The sequence below is a fragment of the Symphalangus syndactylus genome, chromosome 11 (genome assembly GCF_028878055.3).
Source record: "Symphalangus syndactylus isolate Jambi chromosome 11, NHGRI_mSymSyn1-v2.1_pri, whole genome shotgun sequence".
NCBI lineage: Eukaryota > Metazoa > Chordata > Mammalia > Primates > Hylobatidae > Symphalangus > Symphalangus syndactylus.
Window position 1 is genome coordinate 132,008,007 of NC_072433.2, and position 11,033 is coordinate 132,019,039.

The 11,033-nt window shown below is 49.8% G+C and overlaps 1 protein-coding gene across 1 annotated transcript; it reads left to right on the forward strand.

Moving 5' to 3' along the window:
• Window positions 1–2,127: 2,127 nt before the first annotated feature.
• Window positions 2,128–3,162, forward strand: FOXL1 (forkhead box L1). The gene has a single exon (XM_055233039.1). It carries the CDS (start codon window positions 2,128–2,130, stop codon window positions 3,160–3,162), a length of 1,035 nt encoding a protein of 344 aa, XP_055089014.1.
• The last annotated feature ends 7,871 nt before the right edge of the window (window positions 3,163–11,033 follow it).

The window sequence follows — 11,033 nt, forward strand, 5'->3', positions numbered from 1 at the left end:
ACTGGATCCAAACTTGAGCTTGCTGGGGGCGCGCGGCCCCGGAGAGGTTGGGTGACCCCAGAGACTGTGGGGCCTGCGGGTTGCAAAGGCGCTGCATTGAGGTTCCTTCACCCCAAGGTTGAAAGGGGCGCGCGGGTGAGAGCGAGTGGTCACGAAAGGACAAAGCCCCGCCCCTGCTGGCCAGAGGTTCACCCCCAGGACCTAGGGCCGCGGAGGGAGGCCCGAGGTGTCCCAGGGACTGGCCTGTCGCTCCCGCAGGCAGTGCCGGTACGCAGACCGGTTTTTCCACCCTTTCTGCGACTTCCTTTCTGGTATTTTAAATTTACCCGTTCCCCTGCGGTCTACTTATGCCATGGCCTGGGTACCCGGGAACCCCAAACACACGGGTTATTTCTGGTTTTCTCATTTTGAAAAAGGATGCCCGCCACGTTTCCGTGTTCAGAGGCTACCTGGGCACTCACATCCCCAGCCGGGTGTGGCAGCGGCAGACACTCCCCCTACCCCTGTAAGTGCCCTCAGTGCCTCTCCCTCCTTCCTGGCCCACTGGCAGTGAGCCATTTCTACACCCACCTGCCATCCATCCCCTTCCCTCCTCTCCTTCACATGCTCACACGATTTGCTCAATGAGACGCCAGTTATCTGAAAGTGTGTGTGTGTGAGAGTGTGTGTGTGTTTTAATATTCAGGTGGTGGTCATAAACAGGAAGTAGTCACACTGGGTGCTGTCTACCCCTACCCTAACCGGTGGAGTGGGGAAGAGAGGCCCCCTTCGAAATCAGCATGATTCAGGATTTTTATTCAAACAGTGATGTGGGAAAATGTAAAATGAGATGGGGGTGGAGGGCCACTTACACCCCAGGGTGGGTGGATATAGGGAGAGCAAGCAGGCTTCCTAAATGCCTAATGTAATCACGGGCCAGCTGCATGCACTTGTAAAGTTGTTATAACCCCCTCCTTGTTATAAACAGGAAAGCCCAGAATATAAAGCTGGAGACCCACATTCACAAATACCAGGCCTCCCGCGCCAGCTGCCACGGCCTCCTTTTATGGTGTTCCTTTCTTGCAAACTTGGCCCCATCAGGAGGACCTTACTTTTGCCCCCAGTTCTCTAAATGGGTTTATTTTGAAACCTTCCTCAATGGAGCTGTGAACCATGTGCTCTTCCCCAGGCCCCCAGTGCCTTAGGCCTTCCCTTCCAGAGAGACTGGGCTCCCAGAGTCCACTTTCCCTCCGATTTCCGGAGACCCCTGGAAGGGAGGGTGTGGGAGAGCAGGTCCCTAGAGAGTGCCACCTCCTACTGGGTCCGCCACCTGTTTTTCCAGGGAGGGTCGCATCCCCTTCTCAGCAGACACTCAGGCTTCTTAGACACTCTCCCTGCCCCAATCTAAGAGGTTCCTAGGACCTCAGAAAGTGTTTTACTAGACTGTGGCATCTCGACATCTCCGGTTAAGCCTGGGAGAAGAAAAGGCCTTTTGTGGGAGGCCCTGGGGTTATGGGGCTCCCCCAGGGCAGCGTAAAACTCATCCCTGCACACCCACCCCCATCTCCACCTCTCCTTCCTGGCTCAGCAGACCCTGCTCTGAGCCACCGAGGTCTACATCCTGCCTCGCTGACTGTGTGTGCTTACAGCGTCAAGGGGTGGACGTGATATTTCAAACATCAGATCAGTGCGTTTATATATTGGGTGCCCGGAAATTTTTCCAAATAAACACAGCTTGATTCAACTTGGGTGGGCGGACTTATCAACAGACTAATTCTATAAACAAATGAAGGAATAGCCCCCAAACCGATTGGCTGGTATCAAAAAGACACGTGGAGGGAAAAGCTTGGAGTTTTTCAGCAATGAAATTTTAATTAATGTGGGTGGGCTGAGAACACAAGGACTGTTTATCATAGACAATTTATTTTCCAGGGCTAAGTCAACATATAACAGCAAACTTACAACAATTATTTAACATTTTTAAAGTCATGAAGAAGGGACAGAGCACGGAGCGGCCGGGGAGAACGGCAGAGCCAGAGGAAGAGGCACGGCTGGCTCCCCGGGAGGGCCCTTGCGGCGCGGGGCGCAGTGCCTAGGCCGCCCGGGTCTCCTGCGTTGCGGGGAGCGCAGCGCAGGCTCTCGCTTGCCATGAGCCACCTCTTCGATCCCCGGCTGCCTGCCCTGGCCGCCTCGCCCATGCTCTATCTGTACGGTCCCGAGAGACCCGGGCTGCCTCTCGCCTTCGCCCCCGCGGCTGCTCTGGCTGCCTCCGGCCGGGCCGAGACCCCGCAGAAGCCTCCCTACAGCTACATCGCGCTCATCGCCATGGCGATCCAGGACGCGCCCGAGCAGAGGGTCACGCTCAACGGCATCTACCAGTTTATCATGGACCGCTTCCCCTTCTACCACGACAACCGGCAGGGCTGGCAGAACAGCATCCGCCACAACCTCTCGCTCAACGACTGCTTCGTCAAGGTGCCCCGCGAGAAAGGGCGGCCGGGCAAGGGCAGCTACTGGACGCTGGACCCCCGCTGCCTGGACATGTTTGAGAACGGCAACTATCGGCGCCGGAAGAGGAAGCCCAAGCCGGGCCCCGGGGCCCCGGAGGCCAAGAGGCCCCGCGCCGAGACGCACGAGCGCAGCGCGGAGGCGCAGCCGGAGGCGGGGAGCGGGACAGGGGACTCGGGCCCCGCAATCCCTCGCCTGGAGGCAGCGCCCGCGGGCCCCTCGCCCCTCCTGGACGGCCCCTCACCGCCGGCGCCCCTCCACTGGCCGGGGACCGCGTCCCCGAACGAAGACGCCGGTGACGTTGCCCAGGGCGCAGCGGCAGTGGCGGTCGGCCAGCCAGCGCGCACGGGGAAAGGCCCGGGGTCCCCTCTGCGCCCCGCCTCCCGTAGCTCTCCGAAGAGCTCCGACAAGTCCAAGAGCTTTAGCATAGACAGCATTCTGGCGGGAAGGCAGGGCCAGAAGCCGCCTTCAGGGGACGAGCTCCTAGGGGGTGCCAAGCCTGGGCCCGGCGGCCGTCTGGGTGCCTCGCTCCTGGCCGCCTCCTCCAGCCTCCGTCCGCCTTTCAACGCTTCCCTGATGCTCGACCCGCACGTCCAGGGCGGCTTTTACCAGCTCGGGATACCCTTCCTCTCCTATTTCCCCCTGCAGCTTCCCGACACGGTACTCCACTTCTAGTAAAGCAAACAATGGCACGGTTCTTCTCCCTGGCCCAGCCTGAGCCTCCGCGGAGCGAAAGGCCACAGCTCCCACCCGCGGAGGATTTTAAAATGATCTTTGCCTGGGTCGGCCTGTGGGTTCAGGAAAGTGTTACCAACCATTGCGCGCAGGTGGGAGCGCTCGCCCGCCTTCTCCGAAGCAAACTTTTCCCAGCAACCGGGCGCAGCTACGGAGACTTAACAGATCCCCGCGGGGTCGTGGGCCCTGCAGGGACCTCTACCGCGGGAGATTCCTTGACTTTTGGCCTGTCTAATGGAGTATGGTCTTCAGCCGCCCACCGCAGGTCCTGCGCGTCCCGGGCATGTAAGGGCCCGCAGACCACCCAAGGCAGGCCCTACAGGTGCAGTGTGGTCCTTTCGACCGGCGACCCCCGTATGACTGTCGCCTGCTTCGCTGTTGCCGTGTGGCTCAGGCCTTGGTTTTGAGCCCATCTGGGTGGTGGGTGGTCACAGCTGACTTGAAGTTGTGGAGGTGTCGGGGGTGACCCCGAGTTTTCAGGTTTTCTGGGAGATGTAGGGCGCGATGAGGATTTATGACCTATGTTCAGGTATAGAAGCTGATAAACCACCCAGAGCAATAACACTTTTATTTTAAACAGAGAATTTTTCTCTTAATTTCTTTCTGGGTAGTAAAAGGAACATGTTTTATTCTTTGCATAAATACTTGACTCTAAGCATTGACCTTTGAAAACGCCTGTATTAATAACTTTGATTAAGAAAGTGCACTCTATATAACATCTTCTTGCATTATGATAGCTCATTAGCCAATACACATGCAGCTATGTAACACACAACAGCAGACGTCCTATCCTTTTGCTTTTGTTTTTAAGGGATCAAAATATTTCAAGGGATACTGTGAGGAAGAGTGTGAGGGGGAAGGGGGTATGCCTCGGACAGTGTCAGAGTTTTGATTTCCATCTTTTTTTCAAGATCCAGGCTTGGTGGTCGCTATATTTTTCAGAAACAGATAATGAAGGACTACATTTAATGTAAAATGGGTGAAACAACCAAAAGCAGATGCAGAGAGAGAGAGAGGGATGAATGCGGGGGAAGAATAAGGGGACGTGCTGGTGTCAGCTGGAAGGGGCCTCTCTGGGCCCCAGAGGATCTGAGGCTTGATGGCAGGAATCTCCCAGACACTCCTGGCCCCCGCACTCCCTGCAGTTGCCAGCTCTTCCCTCCCAGCCCTGCCAGGAAGGCCTGCAGGCTGATGCTAAGTCAATACCTTAAAGAGGTGACTGACAGTCTGGGGAGGGGAGCAAAGCTCTGCAACAAAAATCTGATTAAGAACATTGAGATGTTCACAACCAAGTTCAGCTTGGAACTTCGGGGACATGAGACCCACCTCTATGCCATCTCTAGCTGGGTAATCTTCGAGGCCCTGAAATGCAATTTTCTGAACCTCTAAGTCACTTTTATTTTATGTCATGTGATAAAGACACAAGTAGTCATGCATTATTGGAAACAGGCTGGGAGGGAGGTCTTTAAGATCGCTTTTAAAATAGTTTCCAGGACTTGTCTAAAAATGATGACAAACTTTGAATCCAGAGGGCCTGTTGGTCAATGTGTTGGAAAGGACATTTCAGGCCGTCAGAGTAATTGGATAATTCATAGGCATAGAGGTGACTTTTGGAAAATTCATTCTCATATCCATGCTGAAGCAGGCTTCCACAACTGGGTTCTACCCAGGCCAGTGGGAAGACTCGGAAACTGCAGGCCAGCCTTGATTGGAAAAACTTCCAGGAGGTGCCATTGCTGAGATCCAGGCTCACTGTGATTAACTGAAAATGTAGTGGAAGGGCTGTCACTGGATATTTTGTTATCCCAGACTCTCAGCCTCTGTGAATAAAGTTGTTTTTTCATTAACCTCTCAGTGACTGGTTCAGTGGATTACTGGAGGGAAATAAACAAACAGTGTAATAAGAAAGAGGAGAGTGGGATTATATTTGGGAGTCATGTTAGCATCTCAGGAGGCTCTGGCTTCCGAGGGGTAAACACACAGATGGAGGGGAAGGAGTGGAGAGGATGCTGGGCCCAGGAAGCTGCCTCCATATCAGAAAGCACGATGAGTTAATTCTGCCATATTGAATCGGTTTTTAATCTGTCCTTTTTCTTTTTTGTGTTTGATATGTTATCTTGGGAGGTTTTGTTAATTTGTGATGGCTATGTTTTGCAATTTTAAAAGGATCATATTTTAAAGTTACTATTCCAGAAAGTATTGTACAAATGTTGCTTTTATGACACAGAAAAAATGCAGATGTGTCCACTTTGTGTGTTTATACATGCATGATGAGAAATTCTATTTAATCCCCACTTTCATCTGGTTTAGAAAAGCTAAGACAAAGGGATAGTGAGGTCATTTTTATGAAATCTGTATAATTTCATGTGTATTCCTTCCTCCCGAACCAAAAAGAGGAGCTTTGGGTCTTACCAATCCGAATAGCTGTTCTATTGATCCAGATTTAATCATTGGCTCAAAATTATCGCTCAATAAGGTCAATAGTTTCTGCTCTTAATTAAAACAAAATCTCAGCTATAATTAGGGTGAGCCAGAGGCAAGCTCATCATTGTGCTCCTATGCAATCTGAAGGAATACCTCTCTGCTCTCATCTGAACAAAGGGAACAGATCTGTCTTCTGTAAATGATCTTTGGTTCAAGCCCTGATTACATACACACACACAAACACATACTCTCACACATATGAGTGCACTGATCATAATGAGGATATGGCACACACGTGTATGATAACTAAGTGTGTATACATATGTGCACGTTTATATATGTGTATATACATATATATACATGAATGTGTAGGGGGTGTGTGTGTATTTGTTCTGTGTACATGAATGCTCATAAATGTATCTTTTTTGAATATACCTGAAACTCAGATCAAGTACTGAGTCCTTTCACTTTAACCCAAGTATTGATACTATTTGAAAGATTTTGTTTTTCTATATAGTTTTTAAAAATAGATAATAATTTCTATATAGCATAATAGTTTTTTTTCTCTATGTAGTATGAACCAGGGATAACTTTATCGTTCTGTGTTATTATAGTGAAACTAACAGATTTTATTTAAACATCGCGGAAGACAGCCGCTTTGAGAATTCTTCCCTCTGTTCACAAGGACAGAGAACTTTACAAAGGACTTTTGCTCTGCCTGGCCTCATCTAGTTGCTGGCTCTTCTAGAAACAAATGGCCTCCTGGGCCTCCAATGAACCATAAGAGTTTTGAGAACCTGAACAGGACCTTCTTAGCCATTTTCAGATTTAATTGTGCCCGTTTGAATGGTGGTCTTCACTATTTCACTCAATGTAGTGAGTGTATGCCCTTGTGCATGTTAAAGAATTAGCCACATATAATTATTGTTACAGCTGAAAGCCAGAGCCAGCCTGCCCAGACTCTGGCAGGTTAATGTTAACATCACAAAAGTGGGTGACGTTTCCAGTCACCAGCTGCAACCGGGAGTGAGAAAATAGGGGGAGAGCCATGATTTTGTGCACTTCCTGGCTTCGTGGTGGCTGGAGTCTTGCTTCCATGAAATAAAGGTTGTTTCATAGATTGAAAAACATAAATGATACAAAACAAAGTTTGTCCATTAAAAATAAAGAGCGTGAGTTTGTGGAAAAGTAAGATTCTTTTGGCTCACATTTAAAGCAGTTTTTTAAATACGCCTGAATAGCCACATGGCAAGCTGTCTCCTCTGCTGGTCCTTATCCAGAGGCCCCAGTACTGAGTTCTTCAGGGCTCAGGCAGGGGCTGCAGTTGTTTACAGTGACCTGGAGTGGGGCCTGATCACTGGAGCGGGCAATGGTGGGGCTTGGGCTGAACTGGGGTGAGGGAAGTTCTGTCCCTTCAGATGGCATCCAAATGCCGATTGCAGCACGCAAATCAAATGTGTGGCTTATAGGCCAGATGTAGAGTCAAGCTCAGGCTCTCCACCATGGGGTGCAAATGAAATCTGAGGGGGTCACAGTCAACTCAGGTGTCTTTACACTAGCAGTGGGGGTGGAGGGAGGCAATGGGACAAAGATTTGGTCCCAACCTGTTTTTTTCCATTAGGTACAAGAATCATTGTCCTGGCAGGAAATAGAAACCCACTTAGATGGCTCCATGGAAAGGATCAGGGTGGAAGGACTAGTTATGGAGGACTGGGCTGGGTGAAGGAAACCGCCAGAGGTTAGCAAGGGTGAGAACAGCTTCATCCTGCCTCTGCCCCCTCAGCCCGCAGCAGGTACCACCTTCAGAGCTGGAGTGGAAAGTCACAGTGCTGGAGCAGACAGGAGGGAAGGGAAATATCCCACCTCTCCTCTTCCGCCTTCCAGCCTCATCTGATGCCTCCTATGGGCTGAAACCTGCCAGAAGCCCAGCCTGCAAGGGAGCCCAGGTAATGCTGTCCATAGGGGTCAACCTGCAGAGGAGGTGACGAGGGGCTGAGAATGGACCAGGGAAGGGCTGGGCAAGCTGACTGTGACCAGCACACTGGGGGTCCTTCTGCTGGGACCAGGAAGTTGCTGCTGCCCTGATCACACCTTGATATATAAGAACCAAGGCTGGGATGTCCCAGACAATGCCTGCGGCTGCATCTGGAGTTCAAGAAGACTGGAATCTCCCATCTGGCAAGCTTCCAAGAGAAGCAGGATGTAGATACTAATCTGGATCCCTCTTAGGTGGGCAGGGCCTCGGCCTGAACTGAGCTCCAGAGAGGGCCTGCTCTGGCCGTGCATCTCTGCCTGGATGTCTTGGAGTCTGAGAAGTTGCTGGACTGCCTGTGATTGTGCACAGTAGCAATGGTTTTTCTTTCTTTTTTTTTTTTTTTTTTTTTTGAGACTGAGTCTCACTCTGTTGCCCAGGCTGGATTGCTGTGCAGTGGTGTCATCATAGCTCACTAGCCTCAAACTCCTGGGCTCAAGCCAGCCTCCTGCCTCAGCCTCCTGAGTAGCTGGGACCATACATGCACACTATTACACTTGGCTTATTTTACAGTTTTTATGTTTGCAGAGAGGGGTCTGGCATGTTGCCCAGGCTGGTCTTGAACTCTTGACCTTGAGTGACTCTCCCACCTCAGCCTCCCAAAGCACTAGGATTATAGGGGTGAGCCACAGGGCCCAGCCTTCTCTGGGTTGTGTGGCTGATGCTGTCCTGCCCTTCTGGAATGTGTGGACCACATTTTGGCGAGGGCATCCTCAAGCCCAATCCAGAAGAAGTTGGGATGAAGAAAGTGTCTCCACCCCAGGGCAGTGTCCGTGTTAAGCCCACTTGGAAGGGTGAGGAAAACACCCTGGAGTTTGAGAGGTCATGTGGACTTCGACAGCGTGAACTTTAAGGAACAGCTCATGCCTTTGCAATGCGCAGCAGAAAGTGTTATGAACCTCATGCCACCCACAGCTCTTGGCTTCTCATGTCTCCCAGGTAGCTGGTCACCATCTCCTATCCACCTCTTCCAGGTCCACCGCAACACACCCAACAATGGGAACAATTGCTGTAATTGCATCTTATTCATTCCTTACCCCTCAGTAATTGATCTAGTCGGGGTGAGGTGGCCCCGGAAGAGGGTTCCTTAACCTGGATAAGAGTGTGGCCTTAGAGCCCATCAGACAGAGGCTAATAATGCAGCTGAGCCCTCACTTGCTGTTGACATTGGCACAATGACCTAACTCTTTTGTCCCTTAACTCCTGGCAAGGGTACAAACAACATTAGTAACTGCCTCACAGAGCTGTCATGGGGCATAAATTAAATAATGGTTATACATTCATGACAACAGCCTGCCCTGGTTCTCATCTGTAAAACAGGAAGAGTAATCTCTCCTCCTGCATGAGACCTCATCAGAGTTAAATTAGTTGATGTTTGTAAAATGTCTGGCATACAGAAAACACTCAGTACATGATAAGTCCTATGGCTGTATACAGACATAACCTCTAGTCTCCATTCATGACTTCTCTGTTCAGCAACAAAAACACGAACAAACAGCGCTGCTCATGTTAGAGAATTCTGTCAAGAACAGAAGGGTCCTGGGGCTGATTTCTCCAGTTCTCCTGCCTGGGCAAGGTGGGATCCATTTCATCTTTTTGTTGCCATGTTTTCTCTCTTGAGATGATCCAACCGTTTGAACACGAAACCAAAAGCAAAATAAGCTGCTACACATGGCAGGGGATCTTAGGAAAACCGTAGGAGAGATGATTTTCACAGGCTGGAGGAGAGTAACATTCCTTTGGTGCTTCTTTGCTTTGCCCAGGCGGTACAAGGAGCCTAGAGGAGAATTCCCAGGGCTGACTGTCTAGCCATTGTGAACTCAAGGGCCTTGGGAATGAATACAACTCTTTATTTCTGCCCCCCAGCACTGAGACCATTCCTATAAGCCCAAACAGAGGCTCCACCCCTCTCCTGGGGAGAAAAGGCCTAGCCTGGAGGAGCAGTTTTCCCTAAACTCATGCATTTCATAGCCCGCCTTATAAAGTGTAGAGTATTTCTTTTCAATGCTGTAGCTAAATATAGCAGGACTTGGTCAGCTAGAACATTTTTAGAAAGCACATTACAAATCAGGAATGTTTTGGAGAAATAAATAAACTTTCCCACATTTTTGGACTTTGAGTCGGCCCTGCAGCCTCCATCTTGAGAGCGTGACTGGTGGGGAAATAATGAATAATTCATCACTGGCACTGCCCAGGGCTCTTTCTGGAACCCTGAGTGTAATGGACATTCTGCATTGACTCAAGTTGTGGGACAAGGATGGATGTGCAGGGAGACACTCTCAGGGGAAGGGCAGCCCCCTGTCTCCATAAGGGCCACTCCGTGGCATAAGGAAGAGAAACAAATGTATCTCCAGTGTGTTGCATTTCTGACTCAGCCATTTTGGGAGGTGTTCACTGCAGCATCCGAATGTGATGAGAAGAAACCCATGAGGCTGTGGTTCCCACCTGCTCTGCACCAAGGATGACCTGGGAGTTTTGGATTCGCCCAGCATCTGTGTCCTGACCCCAGACCCTGGTTCACTTGGCCTTTGATGAAACCAGACAGGTGTATTTTTATAAGTTCCTCAGGCAATTCTGTTGATTCTGCAACCAGAGCTGAGAACCCCTGCAGTCAGGTATAGATGCCACTGGGTGCATTTGTAGGGGTAGAGAGAAGACCTACTCAGCATTAGCTATCATTTCTTTCTTTTCATCTGTTCATATTTATATACAAGTTTTGTTTGTTCAGAGTGGACTCTCAGCATCCTTCTATGACCTCAACTACCTTTTTTCTTTATTCTGTGTAGATTTGTCTTTCAGTAAAATACCACTGTAGAAGTTATATGTGGTCATACAGGAAATGCGTAATATTCAGAAAGGTGGTAAAAAGGCAACAAACCTTTTTTACCTGTAGCCCCACAATTACTTGTAATAATCCTACCTCCAAGAGTGTATGCTTGGTATTTCCAATGTATTTTGGTATTTCTTTTGGTATATCATCTTTCTCTAAGTTGTTTTTATTTCATTAATGCTACCACAATTACCTCCACCACCACAATCATCACCATCATCATCACCACCACCATCATCATCATCATCACTGTCGCCACCACCGCCATTATCATCACCACCATCACCATTATCACCACCACTACAATTATCACCGTCATCACCATCATCATTATCACCACCATCATTATCACCACCACCACCACCATCATCACCATCACTATCACCATCATCACCATCACCACCACCATCACTATTAACATCATTATCATCATTACCACTACCATCATCATCATCACCACCATCACCCTCACCACCATCACCATCATCGCCATCATAATCACCCTCACCACCATCATCACCACCA